This window comes from Opisthocomus hoazin, chromosome 4 (assembly GCF_030867145.1).
Source record: "Opisthocomus hoazin isolate bOpiHoa1 chromosome 4, bOpiHoa1.hap1, whole genome shotgun sequence".
NCBI lineage: Eukaryota > Metazoa > Chordata > Aves > Opisthocomiformes > Opisthocomidae > Opisthocomus > Opisthocomus hoazin.
Window position 1 is genome coordinate 44377311 of NC_134417.1, and position 17242 is coordinate 44394552.

Here is a 17242-nt window from a genome sequence, read left to right on the forward strand (position 1 = left end):
ATCAAATCAGCAGAAAGGCTTTTCTTGTTCATAGCTCTATGTGTCCTTCAGCTAGCATCAGCCAGCACCAATGCTTTCTTCTTCAACTGCCTCTACTGGAAATTTCTTTTCTGTAAAGGGGCTGCATGTTTCAGGAGCAATAGCAGCTTATGGCGTTGCTCTGAAGTGTTATTGTGACTGTGACCTGAGGAGAGTAGACACATGTGATCTGAAAAAGAACACAAAGAAAATGAGAGGCTAAATCAAAAAAGTAAAAGTTTATGGACCAGCTAAAGCATAAACACAAGCAGAGGAGAAAAATAAAATTAAGATGAAAAGGTCTTAAGGAGAAAACTCATTAAAAATGTCCTGCATAGAGGTTCCTATGTAATAATTATGGCAAAAGAAAGCATTATTCCAGAGCTTACAGTCTGAAAACACATGAAGAAAGCAAACAGTGACTCAGAGGATGGGGCTTTGCACATATCTGACATTAATGAAATGCAAGTTGGAATAAATAGTTTGTCAAGCTCAGATTAGCATTAGAAGTGAAGATAAGTACACAAACAAAGAGGAAATTAAATGCAAGATAGTGGGATAATGATAAATGTGCCAGGCATGCATTTTGCAAAAGAAAAAAAGTGCAATCAGGCAAAGCCAAATGAAAATTACACTGTGAAATGTTGATAATACCTTCAAGACATTGTGAATTCTAATCAGGATGCAAAGGATATCCTGAATATAAAGGCTGAATCTTCAGTATATGCAACGTAAAAGCCATTGCTTTCTGCTGAAACAGTGAACCTATACACTCAATAATAAGGCATTTGACTCTTGCGTGAGTCCAAACTGCTGAATGTATTCGAAGAAAATGGGATGTCCTCCCAACATGTTAAGATGAAAATAATTCAACGCGTACAGCATCTGCTTTACACACTATCTATTACGTTAGAATAAGGAATAGTTTGGACACTGAAATACACAGAAAAAGAAAGCATCACTACTAATTTTACATAATCTGAAAGTTACATAAGCAGCATGATAGTCACTGAAAAAGCAAGATTTTGACAAGGCTTATTCAGCCTTCCTGCATAAGGCAGTCATCTAATCACATTTTGGAAGCCAAGCAGATAGGCTTAGATGTTGAGAATGCTGTTAGTAGTGACCCTTGCAGTGGAAGAGTATCAGTTCTGCCAGCCAGGCTCACAAATCGGCATCAGAGCTGATGATACTCAGGAATGTGATATGAGCAACACCTGGCAGAAACTGTGGTAGTCCATAACAATTAACCCATCTCATGAGTAGATAAAACTCAATACAAACAAACAAAAAAAAAAAAAAAGAGGAAGTTGTTTTTGACTTCATATACAGAGCAGTTGCTGACGTCCCAAGGAAACCCAGTGATTCTGAGAAGGTAAAAGTAGCTTGTAATATGCCAACCTTTAAAGGTATTAACTCAGAGAGTATTAAAATTTGCAGAGTATCTTACTACATCTCTTCCAAACCTCAGACATATGCAAAGCATTGAGACCATAATGGAGGAAGAGGCAACACAAACATGCTGTACACGCAGTATTGGTGACCTTGCAAGTTGATCCAGCGAGGTGAGATTCGGAGCCCTGTTCTTGTGAAAGAAACCACTAGTAGTTTTTGCCTCACTGGTGAAACAAACACACTGGCAAGGACTGTTTTGCAGTAATGTTTCTGCAGCGAAAAGGTCAACTCTATGATTAAGAAAACAAATTTCCAAACAGAAGAATACCAGCAGCCACCAAAGAATTTGAAAAATCATTCCTACTCCCAAATATCATCAACATATGATACTGAAACTGTAACATTTGAATTTATTTAACAACTTCGAGAAGGACCAATGAATACAGCAGCCTTTTACCAGAAAAACAAGGTGACTAAATCATGAGACCCTGAATGTTACCACAGAAATACAAAAATAAAGAAAACCACAAAAAGTTTCACTCAAACAATGAAAGAATGTGCTAATTCAAGAGGATGTTGGAAAAGAATCTGAGAATAAAAAGCACAAGATAAGGATGTGCTTATGTCCATCATTCTGCCAAAATGGTCAAAGAGCAGAAAAGTGGCCCCGTATACTTCTCAGGAATGACAGAACTGTCAGGGCGAATGGAACATAAAAATATTATATATGAGCAACTGAATCATCATACCCAGGACGCTGAGAATAGAAACTCCCTTGAGAATGGGGTCAGTCGGGAACAGAAAGAAACACCATGTACTAGCAAGATGGAATACAGCATGAGTAGTCATGATAGCTGGGAGAAAACCTAGTTCATGTGGTAAAAGAAAACAAATGCACAGCATCTTCAACAGGCATTAGAGCAAACTAAGGAACAGATCTTCTCACCAAAGGAAAACAAAACATGGAAACATACCTTAAAAGTATAGGCTACTAGTCAGACTTTTGGGAACAAGGCAAAATGCCAGAGATTTCCGTAGTACCCTTTGAGGGTAGAGCAGCAAAGTGTTTAAGCATTCCTGAACTATGTGGTTTCAATCACAAGATCTCAGTTTACCTTAAATTAGGTCATGTATTTATCTGAGAAAAGAATTTGATTATATCTGACTGTCCCATATAATAGCCAGGCAAATGGTAAGGCTGAGTTTGCTGTACAGATTCTAAAGAGTATTGAAATGGTGCGAACAGCGTAGAGAATATTTTGCATTCCATTCTTGAATGTTGAAAATACTCCCACAGAAAAGTTTACTGCAGTTGAGTACAATCCTTGAAGTCACGTTCAGTAACAGGCTAAAGGAGTAACAGACTAAAACAGCAAGGAAAAGGCCAAAGATAAGAGTCTTATGATTACAGCCCTGATCTGTATTTGTATTTAGAGAATTTCTTCAACACCACACTTATACTGGAAGCAAGTGATATATTTGAAGAGAGAATTCTTGATTCTTATATGGAATCAAAGGGAAAATTCCCCATCTGGAGTATACTGGAATTGTGCAGATACAGACCTGTAATGAAGTGTGTATCAACAGTAAAAAAGTGCCATAGTTCCTCACTAAGAGGTATTGGAAAAAAAGAAGGGTGTAAGTCAACATGTCCCCCTGTGTCTGCCTTCAATTACACTGCAAATTCTTTGTCATGGAGACACTTAGTTTGAAAAGCTATGAATCTCTGGTTTGTTTGTTAATAAACCTTTTTTTTTTTGCGTGTGTTTCTTTACTTTGCAATGCTATAGGCACTGTTATATGAAGATTTCAACAGACTTTGTTAAAGTTCATACCATCTCACTCCCCCAGAATGGGATATTTACCTTCTTTGCATAAAAACAATCATTAACCTGGACTAATTTAACAGAAAGCTGTACGTAGGATGAAACACTAGAAATCTGGAAGCAAAGGCAGTAACTTGATAGTTATTGTGGCTTAGTTTCGTCCTTTTGGACAGGGACAATGGAATTTAGTGACTTTTCTAAGATCTGCCATCGAACTGATGTCAGGACTGGTCTGCAACTGAGCTAATATTCTGTTCTTTCTTCATTATATCAGTCACCCTCATCAGAGCCAAAGATAAAGTACACAGTTTTCTAAAATCTAAATAAAGCCCTCTTCAAAGCATACTTTTCTTGTGCTTACTGAAAGAAACTAGGTGATGTCTACTTATGCATTCAGTTTATTTATATCTAGTCGACTACTCATTTACATTAAGAAAAGGGAAAATTATTTTGCTTGTGGAGCTTCAAAGCTGTAGTTTCATTGGTAATTACAGATCAACTCCGCATTTGCTGAAAACTCACCCTGCAAAATGGGACGGGATCTGAAATTGTTCAGAAGTGAGCAATTTTGCCATGGATATGCACACGCACGTGATATTTTTCAGTGCTTACGAGTCCAGTCGGTTCTCTGCGCATATCCAATAAACCAGCAAAAATTATACCTGTGTGCAGCACTGACCTCTTAACCAATTTCGTAGACTCTATACCAAACCCCTCAAGAGCTGAACTGCGACAAAACGTTTGGCAAGCTGTGTAACTAACGCCGCTTGGTTTCCCCCAGACCCGCGCTGTGTGTCCAGGGAGGTACGAAACACAGCCGAAATCGCTTCTTGCAGCCGACACCTTGTAGCATCCCCTCCCAAACAGGGTGGTGGGGTTGTTTTTTCTTTCTTTTTTCAGTATTAGGGGAGTTTTAATTCATACTGAAAGCTTAACTACAGTGGGGGTAAAAAACCTGACCGTGTGTTATCACACAGCCTGAAGAAACATGGAATCCTGCCTTTTCAGGATCCCGCTGCTTTTATCAGATCTGGCTGAAATGGATCACTGGGTTCAGAACCGTCAGGAGATGAAGGGGGGACAACCGAAGAAACAGAGTTCTGCGCAGCTGGCTCCAGAAAGGCCGACAAACCTTGGTACGTATTTCGTTGCGCAAGAGAAAAGGATACTGACTCGACTTTTTCGAGGGCCTTACAGAAACAAAGCCAACAAAAAAACGAAACCAGAGCACCCTAGGGTATGGAAAATACAGTGAAAACTCCACTCCACTGCTGGAAATGGAACACGCTTGCTCCAAGGGTTACATTTCGCCGTAACGAAGCGTCTCTCCCAGGCGCTTGCAGCTCGCCGCAGCGGCGCTGGCGACGCTATGCGCTGTTCCGACCGACGCCAGGCCTGGGCGGGTTTAACAAAAAGCCCCAACCTCCCGGACCCAAAGCGTCGGGGCGCTGCCGGGGCCGCCCTCAGCCCGCCGCCCTTCCTGAGGGACGTCCCGCTCCCGGTCCCCGTCCCCTGGGTCACCCATGTCCGATCCCCCCGCGGGGCCTCGGCCTCCCCGACCGTTAGCCCGCCACTAGCGGTTGCCTGGCAACCGGGCAGCCGCGCCCCCGACGCCCTCTCAGACACGTGCTGCCCCCTCCTTTCCCCCCACCCCGCAACGGCACCGCCCCCTCCCGTCGGACCGCTCCCCGCGACATCCGGGAACTCCCCTCCTGCCCGCGCCCAGTGGACTCGCTCTGACGTAGGCGCTCTCTGGCCCAATGGCGGCGCCGTCCTGTTTCCGGCGTCTGGCCCCCGTCTCCTGGATAGGGGCGCGGGGTGGCGACCATCCGAGCGGTTCGCGGGGGGGACAAAGGGGACATACTCGGGTGGGACCTTGCGGTGTGTTCTTGCTACAGTAAGGGAAAAAAAACAGTTCCCGGAGTCACTCTGGCTGTTGTGCCGATGCCTCTCCTGCCGGCTGCATTTTGTGGCGTGCAGAGACGAGTTTCCCCTCGGGACACTTCCAGAACGCTCCCCCCTCCCACTGGGGCATGGGAGACTCCGTGCCGGGGGCGGGGCTGCGCCGATTTCGGTTGGTGGCGGCGGCGTAACGGTAGTAACGCTGCCTTCTTGCCGGCCTCACAGGTACAGTTGTTGTCTCCCGGCCGCCGCCCCCCGTCCCCGCCCCGCCCCGAAGGGCTCCCGAGGGGCAGGAGTCCGGCCGGGGGGCGGCCTGCCTGATGGTGCCCTCCGCTCTGCTGCGGGGGGGCCCGGGGGGCTGCAGCGTCCCGGGGGGCTGCAGCGCGGCGCTTCAGGCCTGCCGGGCTGACCGGTCCCGCCAGAGCTTGGGCTGGAGGGGACCGCAGGTCCCGCGCCTGCTGCCCGGTTCAGAGTGGGTTTGGCCATTGCCTCACCGAGAGAAGGAACCGCGTCCCTGTGGTGCCCGGGTCTGGCGTCCCGGGCTTGCCTCCAGCCCAGAGCAAACGCAGTTCCTTCGGCAGCTGGGGTCTGCTGCTTTGGGTGCTGCTGTGGAGTTCCAGGCCTGCTTCATTACTGGTGGTGGTGGGGAAGGCTTCCACAGCAGCCACCTCACCTTGAGATACTTCTGTTTACTTTTTGTGTCACTTTCTTTGGTCTCTTTGTACTTTATGCCAAAACTGATGAACGTATTCTAGCTGTTGCAAGTCTGGCTTGTGTGTCATGCTCCATTGATTTGTGTACCAAAATTATGGCATGGCCACTGCTCTGGAGATTCAGGCACCTGAGACTAGTTGCATCTCTTCTCCCTGTAGCTTCTTGCAGAGCAGCTAATGGAGACCTTATTTGCAAGTACTGCCAGTCGTGGTAGCAACGGAGGCTTCCCTTTCCTGTGACTGCTCTGTCCCAGTGTGCATTTCTGTGCCACTGGTCTTGCTTTTGTCAGATAACCGGGTATTTCTGTGCTTGTCATTGAGCCTGGCGTACATTTGTATAGTTTGTTGCGTGAGTGGTAATGCCTTTCATATAACCAACATGAAGGTATCGCAAAGATGCACATGTCAGGTTTGAAGTATTTGTGGGAAAGAAGTACAAGTAGGAGGCTGTGGTCGTGTAAATTTTGGGAGTGGGCTGTACACTGACCATTTCTTTTGCTGGGTGTATTTCTGTGGCATTGCTGTTCTGCAACCTTTGCGTAGTAGGGGAAGACATTATGGTGTGTGTGTGTTGGTTTTGTTTTTTTTTTTTAAAGCTCTCCAGAAAAAGACCATAAGGAATGGTGTGATGATCTGCATGAATCAGAAAAGAGAGGTAGGGAAGTGGAGAACCCCCATCTGTTCTCATGCTGTATCTTTGTGCCATATTTTGGGGTGTTCGGCAAACTGATTGTTGTATAATTACCTTGTTCTCATAGATAACTGTAGAAAAAAGTCTTCCTTCCTATGTTGTACTGGCTGTACCTAGCTGTTAGCTTAGTGCTAGACAAAATCTAACTCATTTACAGTATTAATCTGAAGGCTTTTAAATTGTAATGGTGAGATTCTTTCTTCTTTTGGGAAGAAAACTTATGTCTTGTGTAACTATCTTTGGTAAAGGAAATCCTGGAATCATAAGGTTCCTATGTATGTTGTAAATTCTCAATCACTTGGGTTGTACTTGGCACCTGGATGATGTTGTGTCAAGAACCAGTATTTTAGTGAGAGGCACTTTGTTGTCTGGTGTGGCCCAGTGCTTTCTTGTATTTTCAACTGGATGCTTGTCTGAAAACTTCGGCATTTCCTGGTCTTCATTTTGGTCTTTGACTTCTCAGTCCGAGAGCTTTGTGTCTCATGAAAGAGTTAAAGTGAAATTGAGTTTGTGGTTTGGCATTTGGCAGCTGTACTACTTAACCAGCTCCTTCTCTCCAAACTTCCTCATCATTCCTGTTGCTGCACTACCCTCTCCAATATGCTGCATTTCTATGGTCTCGGGATAACTACATCGACAATCAGTCTTGTTGAAGAAAAAACAACACTTTTATGAACAAAATGAAAGAAGTCATGTAGAGATGAGAAAGCAACTCCAAATGGATTGGAACTAATTAAATTGGTAGTTGGAAGAGCTGGGTACTGAATGTGAAGCTGTCCTGGAGCTGGAAGAACTTACTACAAGGTGGTCACTGAGGACTAGTTAGCAATACATGCATTTCTGGAATATGCTGGTATTGGGATTTTGTGTCTCTGCTCTTAACCCGATGGAATAGCCAAGGAGCAGGATAGAAAGCTGATGTAGAATTCTTACTTCATGTATTGTAGCTGCTTCAATGTCTTGCTATCAGTTCTCCCATTGCTCCAAGATTCTCAGAGAAAATAATTATGGAACAAAAGAATTAATCAGACTGTTATGAAAAGCATCTAACTATTTAAATATACAAATGCCACTTACTGGGTTTGCAACAGATGACAAGTATTTAATTTGTTTCAGTATGTAAATAAAAACATAAAATTCTTGAGACAAAAATGATAGTTACAAATATAAATTAAATTCCAGTAGAACTGCCTGACTCCCACAATGCAGCGTTTGCCAGCAAATTTACACAGCTTTTGTCTGCGGGGGATTGTTTCTATCCATGAAAAATTCTCAACACTGAGTCCTGTATCCGATAGAGCTACATTTAAATTAGCGTAGGTAGGAACACTAATATTCATCAGGTCCTGTGTTTTTCACTTACATTGATTACATCAGTTATTTAGCAGGTTTAAATTACATTGTGAAAAGTTGCAGGGGTACATTTGCCTGAAGTGCCCTCAGGCAGAAATGCCAGTCTTCTCTGGCAAGGCTTTCATTACAGAATATTTTCGTTTGGACAGCAGTTTTGTGTAGAATATGCAATTTTAAGTTTGGTAGTAAGATTACTATTTACAGGTAAAATATTTAGAACTTGTAGCTACTGGGCCATCTGTAAATTCTGAGTGTGTGGAGAGCTTTGGAAATCGAAAATTCTATCACCTGTTCAAAATTTTGATCACATTTCCTGAGGGGAGGCCTTCTGTAAAGTGATTATATTTGATCTTGCTGGATGTATATGATCGCTATTTTTGAGAATTGGGAGGGTAAACACTATACATTGATGATTATTAAATCCCCTCCCCCTCCTTCATTTAAATGTTTATTTGTTTAGGAGGCTAATACCATGTTTCCAATCCATTGCCTGTAAAGAATCCTTAAGTATGGAGGCCTTCATTCTGTACGAGGAGATTGGAAGAGGAAATAAGACAGTTGTTTATAAAGGAAGAAGAAAGGGGACAATTAATTTTGTTGCTGTTCTTTGCACTGATAAATGCAAAACAGCTGAAATAACAAACTGGGTAAGTAATGTTTTTTCCTGATAAATCTAGGAAAAGGTACGGATTACAAAATCCTTGTAGCACAGGTTATATAAAAGAAAAATACCATGTGCTTCTTTACGTGGAGTTTGTCACCATTTAGATCAGCTGCTTAAGATTTAAAATTCTTATATTTTAAGTGGAGTCTTATTTTAATGTATTTATTTCTTCATCTGATTTTATTGTTGAAATCACATGCGTAAACCCTTATTTACAGACTTGCTGTTTCTATGATGTCAGAGAACTTGTAAAAACAGTTACTTGCATGCAGTGGTTTGCTTTAGTTTGTTATTAGTAGTGCAAATCCAGTAGTATTTATACCTTCCAGTAAATAATCAATTTCTTACTTACCAAGATGCAATTATTTCTGTTTTAACATAATACTTTCTGGAAAAGAAACTGTAACTGATACAGTTAGGAATTTCAAGTATTTTATTTTTCAAGTAGGTAAATTTTGTTTCTGTGGTATGTTAGCCTTGGGTGGATGCCAGGTGCCCACCAAACTGCTCTATCACTCCTTCTCCTCAGCTGGACAGGGGAGAGAAAATACAGTGAAAGCCTTGCTTTAAGGAGAAGGGTATCACTCACCAGCTACCATCACGGGCAAAACAGACTTAACTCAGGGGAATTAGCTTAATTTGTCACCAATCAAAATCAGAGTAGAATAATGAGAAACAAAGCCAAATCTTAAAACACCTTCCCCCCACCCCTCCCGTATTCCCGGGCTCAACTTCACTCCTGATTTTCGCTACCTCTTCACCCCCGAGCTGCGCAGGGGGATGGGAAGTGGAGGCTGTGGTCAGTTCATCACACATTCTCTGCCGCTCCTTCCTCCTCACACTCCTCCCCTGCTCCAACGTGGGGTCCCTCCCACGGGAGACAGTCCTCCACCAACTGTCCCAGTGGGGGGTCCTTCCCATAGGCTGCAGGTCTTTATTAACTGCTCCAGCGTGGGTCCCTTCCATGGGGTGCAGTCCTTCAGGAATAGGTTGCTCCAGCGTGGGTCCCCATGGGGTCACAAGCCCTGCCAGCAAACCTGCGCTGGGCGTGGGCTCCTCTCTCCGTGGGTCTGCAGGTCCTGGCATGAGCCTGCTCCAGTGTGGGCTCTCCATGGGGTCACAGCTTCAGGCATCCACCTGCTCTGGTGTGGGGTCCTCCACGGGCTGCAGGTGGAGATCTGCTCCACTGGGGACCTCCATGGACTGCAGGGTCACAGCCTGCCTGAGCATGGTCTTCTGTATGGGCAGCAGGGGAATCTCTGTTCCAGCGCCTGGAGCACCTCCTCCTCCTTCGCTGACCTTGGAGTCTGCAGAGTTGTTTCTTTTGCATATTCTCAGTCCTCTCTCCCCGTTGCTGTTGCCCAGCATTTTTTTACTATTCTTAAATATGTTATCACAGAGGCACTACCATGGTTACTGATGGGCTAGGCCTTTGCCAGTGGCGGGTCCGTCTTGGAGCCAGCTGGCACTGGCTCTATCGGACCTGGGGGAAGCTTCCAGCAGCTTCTCACAGAAGCCATCCCTGTAGCCCCCTCTGCTACCAAAACCTTGCCACACAAGCCCAATACAGTTTCATATTCCCTGTCATTGTTTCAATGATCATTTATTGGGTGATTAATGAATCTGCTTAATTTAAACATTTCGTAGCATATTCCTCTTAGAAAGCCCTCAAGGGTACCTTACATACCATTCTGACAAGATACAGAGGCTTCGGTAGAGATTAGTCCATGTAGGTGTAATAGAAACATGTATTTCCAGGGACCCTTGAATGATTGTTCTTGCTTGATAAGATTAAGCATGATGGAGAAATTTCTTTTTACTTCCTCTTACTGTATTCATCATGTTGCCTTACAGTTTTGTCCTCCCTGAAAAAGAAAGTAGGAATGCAAGTTTGATTCCAAATTCAGATTTCCAGTTAGTTACTGTTTTAGTGATGCAGGAAGGTTAAACAGAGCTTATAATTTTGGATTGGGGAACTGCCTGTATTTTTTTCTATATTTTTAAAACAGGTGAGTTGGGCGGAGTCTGTGAGGAAAGTTGTCTTTTCTCAACAGACATGTAAAACTAAAATATTTGAATTGGAGAATAATTTTAGTGCATTGGAAAAGGTAAAAGAACAAGTAGTCTAGAGCTAAAGTTGTATTGCCTCTTCCCACTTCTCCTGAAGTCCATATATATAGCGCTTTTTTTTTTTCTCCAGTTAAGTATGTTAAAAACTTTGTTCTAGGTTCGTCTGACTCATGAAATCAGACATAAGAATATAGTGACATTTCACGAATGGTTTGAAACAAGCAACCATTTCTGGCTTGTAGTGGAATTATGCACAGGTAAGATAAGCTCAAAAGGTAAAAATTTATAGAATGAGTATTTGTAAGAGACTTCTTAACAGTTTCTCCACAACAAATACTTAGATCTTTGAAAAAGCTTAGTAATTATCTGATGATTAACTTGAGAATCCTATTCTTACACAAAAATGTTTTTGCTTTTGGAAACATTTTTAGACATCAGTTGAAATGGTATTTCTCCTCTGCTTCACTGTATGGGTATATTTAATGTGAATTGATGTGACATTATGTGGTTTTTAATAACTGAAGAGATAGGGCCAGCCAGGGGAACTGAAAAACAAATTGTGAATAGTTGGAGGGTAGTTAAGATTCCTTGAGAAAACTTTTCTCAGGACTGGTGGCTGTGGCATTCTCTTTTCATTTTATAGCAAGCTGTAATAAAGAGAACAAGGAGGAAATCGGATTATAAAGTACCAATGAATTAATATTGTTCAAATGAATTTTTTAATCAAAGGGTCATTCTGTAGCTAATAGTAAATTATTTTAGTTTTCTTCCTGTTCAGTAGAAGTATTTTGACTTGTATGTTAAGACGTTAATTTGGGAGCCCTGAGAACCCAAAACTGCATTAAATGATTCACTGAGTTTTGATAGGTTCTCATCAATCCATTAAAGAAATCTTTTAAAGCTTTCTTGAATTTTGATGACTGCATGTTTTAAACTCTAGATAGCATGCGTTACTCCACATGGAAAAAGAAGGCCAATTGTGCAAATAATGCATGCTAAGATTTTGGTATCTGGAGTTTGTTTCCTAGTAAAAGGCCGTATTATACATAGCTTTTTTTTCTGTCCTGAATTCTGTTTCAGAAATTACTGAAGAAGAGAAGCTACAAGTTCTGGAGAAAAAAATCAGATCGTTATTTCGTGCAGCACATGTCTGTGTGGCTGGTGTCATTATTTTCTTCTTTGTGTATTTGGTCATATTATGGAACTATTTTACATGTAGTCCTCTAAATTACCTTATAAAAACCAGTAATTAAACAGGATGGAAAATTCTTTACTGTAGCTATGTAATAGGGGCTTGGTTTTAAAGGAATGACTGATTTACTCAACAGCATAAAAAAGGCTTAGAAAGAAAGTAATCTTAAAATTCAGCAGTGTTGAATAATTTGAAGAATACTGTGAAGGCAGACCTTTCAGTCTTGCTATTCTCTGAAAGAAATTACTAAGCAAAGGCAAAAAAGCTCAGGAAAAGCTATTATGTGATTTGGAATAAAAGACCTAGTATCATTTTCTATGAAAATCTCTCCTAATCCCTGTTTTCATTCAGGGACTTTAATCTGTGTCCTTTTTTTTGGTTTTAGTCTGCATGATTTGGCTAAGATACAAATAATAGATAAACCAAGAAACCTGTAGACAATTCACAAAATACAAACTGTATTCTCAGGGAAATGGGTTTGGATCAAAAGAGAAAAGGGTTTGGGGAGAGATGGCAACATGGAGTTCAGGATAGGAGACTGGGACAGAAAGGAGGAGACAGACTGTTTGGGCAGGAAGCTTGTGGGAAACAAGATTAGGAGAAGTCCAAGTCCTATGAACAGTTAGGACAGGAATGGCGCAAAGAGGATGAGTCGGACGTACCTGAGAATCAGTGGGATGTGAGGAAGGCGGTGATGGGGGAAGAAGAGAGATTTTTGCAAGGACAGAGAAACAGTAACAATCAGTAGGGAAAAGCATGGAGAGTGAATGTGAAGCCTAGAGAAGGACACAGGTGATAGAGAATATGTGTGAGGGCTGTTTGAAAGGCTTTGTAGATGTAACAGAGGAAGGGTTGGTTGGATCTTGGCAGAGGAGGATAGTGGTGGTTTTGGAAGGACTGAGGGGGATCTCATGTTAGGATGACAAGTCCAGAGAGATATGAGTAGAACTTGCTGGGGCAGGAAGCTGGCATTTGTGTGAGAAACCTGGAAAGTGAAAGTTTAGTCCTGGGTGGTTTTGTGTTTTGTTTTGTTTTTTAAATTCTTTTTTCCCTATAAAGAAAAAAAGAGAGAGGAAAGGATGAAAATGAAACAACTGGGGCACACAAGTCAAGAAAAGGACTGTACAGAAATACTATGTGTGAACATGGGGACAAACTTTTTAGCAGGGACTGTTGTGGTGGGATAAGGGGTAATAGTATAAAACTAAAAGAGGGTAGATTGAGACTGGATATAAGGAAGACATTTTTTACCATGAGGGTGGTGAAACACTGGGAGAGGTTGCTGAGAGAGGTGGTAGATGCCCCATCCCTGGAAACATTGAAGATCAGGTTGGATGAGGCTCTGAGCAACTTGGTCTAGTGGAAGATGTCCCTGCTCATTGCATGGTGGGGGTGGGTGGACTAGATGACCTTTAAAGGTCCCTTCCAACCTAAAGAATTTTTTTGATTGTTCTTAGATTATTCTATGATCCTGTTGGATGTTGTTGGCCTCAGGACCTCAGAATGTAACCCAGTTTTACTATTTCTGTTGTCTGTGAATTCAATGGAAAATTGCCCGTCATTAGCTTTAGCAGTTGTTCACAGAAGTTGATAGCCTGCTCTTAGTATTGCTTATTCTTTTAACTCATGCAGCAGGGATCTGGTTAAGGAATTTGAATAAACCCATTTGGTACTATTACATTTGTGACTTCATGTCATTTCTGGGTTTCTTTTTTTCCTTCTGTTTTCTTTGTGAAATAAATCAATATTAAGTAATCATGAAGTCATGCACTTAATTAAATTGTAGTAAAAATTAAGATTTTTTTTGTCACAGTATTGGAAATAGATCATTTTTTCTGTACATCTTAGATTTTTGTAACTATTATCTAATCTCAAGAAATATTTTTAATATCTGCAGATAATGATTTTTGCTTGACATCTTTTGAAGAAGCTTATATAGTGTCCTTGGGATTATTTGATGGTATCTTCTTTATATGCACTTGTTGATGATGTATAAATATATTTCAGGTGGTTCTCTAGAATCTGTTATTGCTCAGGATGAACATCTACCTGAAGATGTAGTGAGAGAATTTGGTGTTAATTTGATTACTGGTTTATACCATATTCATAAGCTTGGAATTATCTTTTGTGAACTGACACCTGCAAAGGTAAGAAGGAGGATTATTTATAGGGGATGCTGCATGTTATGTTGTATACCCTCAGCGTTTAATTTATTATTTCTGTTTTACTACTTGGAAGAGGCTTACCTCAGGTTGGAGGCCAGCTGAGCTTTATAATAGATGTGAAGACAATGAGAGACAAGTCTATAGCCTGAATATTTTATGATCTATATGATTTTTTTTTCTTGTTGTATTTTTGATATGATGTGGTAGATTCTTTTGGATTTGGTGTACTGGTTTGAATTAATGAAGGATTTTAGTTCTCTGTCCTCGGATATGTAGCTCTGTTATTATACCTGTTCTATCATGCTGCAATATGTGTTGAAGTCATTGAAAATGCTATTGAGGGACTAAAGTTAACTGAACTTTCTTTGTTAATAACCTTCTCTGTTGTTTCCAAATGCCGTTTAAATCGTTGTCTTACTCTTGCATAAAAATACAAATCTTTACATAGTTTCTGGTTTTGTGTATATGTGTGGATTTTATGTATAGTTTTGTCAAAGTCCATGTTTGTTTTTAATTTGTGTAGTAACCAGAAGATAAATATAACCAAAAATTCTTGCTGAACAGTAATTGTTTTTGATCTTGATCTATAAGTGATCAAGTTGCCTGTCTCTGAATTTTCTGTAAATGCTTGCGAAATTATACTCAGTTTCTGTCATTTGTGGGTCCAAAGCACTAAAAAAGATATGAATAAAGCATAATGGAGATGACGCTGTATTCCTACAGAGAAGAACGTTGCTGTAAAGTACTCTGAGCACAACATAGAGTGCTAAAGTAAGACTGCCTTCCCCACCCGACCCCGTCTGACTGAAAGGGCTATTCCTCCAAACAGTTTTGCTATTATGAAAATTTTAATTATGAGAATAAGCAGTGACCACACAGAGAAAACTGTCATCGTAAATGGACAAAATATTCGGCATTTTCTGCTGAATAAAATTAGAAATATTCACTTTTTTCCTCAAATGAAACAATGTTGCTTTTTACTACGCTTTTATTTTCCTATGCAGTTTTAGTCTGCTCTTACTTTCTCTGCTGTAGTAACACAGCTGTTTATTTATATTTGATAATGAGTAAATAAAAGTGCACATTAAACCTTTTAATGGTTCTGTTGTGAGATTCTGTAATTTTTTTGATTAGAAGAAAGAAGACAGTATTGAAGTTGACTTAAACACTGAAAAGTGTTTCTTTTGTGTTATAGTGATCATCTCAAATAGTGAGAGGTTGTGATTTTTTTTTTAATAAATTATTTTATACTGTGGGAATTTCAGCAGTCATCAGTTTTAGCGTATGATACTTGTATGCTGGACTTTGTTTATTCTTCTAGATTCTGCTGGAAGGGTCTGGCACTTTGAAATTCAGTAATTTTTGCTTGGCTAAAGCGGATGGTGAAAATTTGGAAGAATTTTTTGCTTTAGTTCGATCTGAAGAAGGTGAAGATGTCAGTGAAAACACTCCACAGAGATACCTGAAAAATAGATTTCGAGGTATGATATTTTTACTAGCCAAAATGAACTTATACCAAAGGGACAGATTGAAAGTTGGAAAAAGCCTCTGTTTGAAGTAATTTGGAGAGAAGACCTTGAAATAAAATAGTTACTTTTTGTTCTGTTGCGGCTGACTAAATTTCTAGAGAAAGCGCGCAATTAATTCTGTTCTGTTATCATTTGTAAAGATTAATGGATTTGCCTGTGTCTTTGCAACAAAGCATGAACTGTACATTTTCTATAAGCAGGTTTAACATAAACAACATAAGGGGAATGTTTAAGGTAAGCTCAAAACCACAATTTAGCTCTTAAGGAAGATTGTTCAGAGAGATCATAAGTTACAGAGGTAACAATACTTGCAAGTGAGTAGAAAGAAAAGAAACTGTATTACAAGTATATGGTAATAATGCTAAGTTTCATAAAGCCAGTTTAACTACAAGCTGGAAAAAATATACTTCTGTCTGTCATAAAATGTATAACATATTAACAATTCCTGATCTTTCCTGCTTTGTAAATAGACTTTAGGTGATTTTTTTTTAGATTGAAAGTCATATCTTGGTGATTATAGACTGTAGTATACTTCTATAACAAACTTTCAACATAATATAACGGAAGGTGGGTTATTTTAAATTTCTTTTTGCCGCTTGACATGAAATTCCTGCAGTACAGTTTAATGTACAAACTGTATATTCTGAACATGTTTTCATTATTGTATAAAATGTTCTTGATTTTTTCTTTGTAGGAAAAAAATAGCAGCAAAATTTCAAAAATTAAAAAAAAAAACCTGAACAAACAAACAAAACCCCCAAACTGAGTATATGAATGAGATCTGAAATGTTTCAAGGTAGCTAGTTACTTAAAAATACTAATTCTTGTTTTGGATTTGCTGAGGAGGCTGAATTGTTAATTACTATTTGATGAAAGCTATAGAAGATCACTAAAACTTTGGAAGTTCAGAGTTCAAACTGGAACTGGCTTCCTAACTGATGGAATTGTATTTCTGGTATTTAGTTGATATAGGACAGTGTCTTTAAAAGGAATTTAAAAAAAAAATTAAAGGAAGTAGCAATAAGAATCACTTCTCTACAACCTTTTGTGCTCTAGTTATAAACTAGTAATTGGAGGGTGGAGAAATGACTGTTAGTGGAAGTATGATAAAGAAAAGTGATTTAAAATCAATCCTGTTTTGACTCAGAAAAATTTGAGCTATGGAATTATTTATGAACTTTTTAAAAAGTCTACGCTGCAGATGCTTTCTGTAAAGTGTAGGACTAAATTCTGTTAACTTTGTTAAATGTATGCACAAAATTCAGTACGTACTGCACAGAAGTGCTGCTACTTTCATTGTAGACATTGTGCTGCTGTACTTCCCTTGTCCTTTTGGATGCAAATGGTCCAAGTGATTTCTAGTTTGAGGTTCGACTGTTTCAGTACCGTTTACTTAAGAATGATCATTTTATTTTGAGGTATGAGAAAGTTACTGTGCTTTAGTTTCAACAGGCAGATCCATGCAAATGCAGTAGGCTGCAAATACTACGTTATTTTTTCATTGAATAAGAAAAATTCAGAAACTTAGTTTTAATCTTCCAAATCTTTTATTAGTCATCATCTCAGAGCATCTCGCAGACCTCCTCTATTTCCAAGTTAATAATGTGTCATAGCAGTTACTGTTATCAGGAACAATGGGATCCTTGGCAATATTTTATGGGAACAAAGAGCGCTTTCTTAATACTTTGCTGTCTCCTGCTGAAAGTCCACCTGGAAATACAAAG

At 40.3% G+C, this 17242-nt stretch overlaps 1 protein-coding gene across 2 annotated transcripts in view; it reads left to right on the forward strand.

Moving 5' to 3' along the window:
- The first annotated feature begins 5294 nt into the window (after positions 1-5294).
- ULK4 (unc-51 like kinase 4) overlaps positions 5295-17242 on the forward strand; it is a 276626-nt gene continuing 264678 nt past the window's right edge. For both annotated transcript variants that reach the window (XM_075418820.1, XM_075418821.1), the window contains exons 1-5: positions 5295-5366; positions 8359-8545; positions 10790-10889; positions 13832-13971; positions 15311-15470. In XM_075418820.1, the coding sequence (XP_075274935.1) occupies positions 8408-8545; positions 10790-10889; positions 13832-13971; positions 15311-15470 (538 nt within the window). In that variant the 5' untranslated portion in view covers positions 5295-5366; positions 8359-8407. The remainder of the gene's footprint in view (positions 5367-8358; positions 8546-10789; positions 10890-13831; positions 13972-15310; positions 15471-17242) is intronic.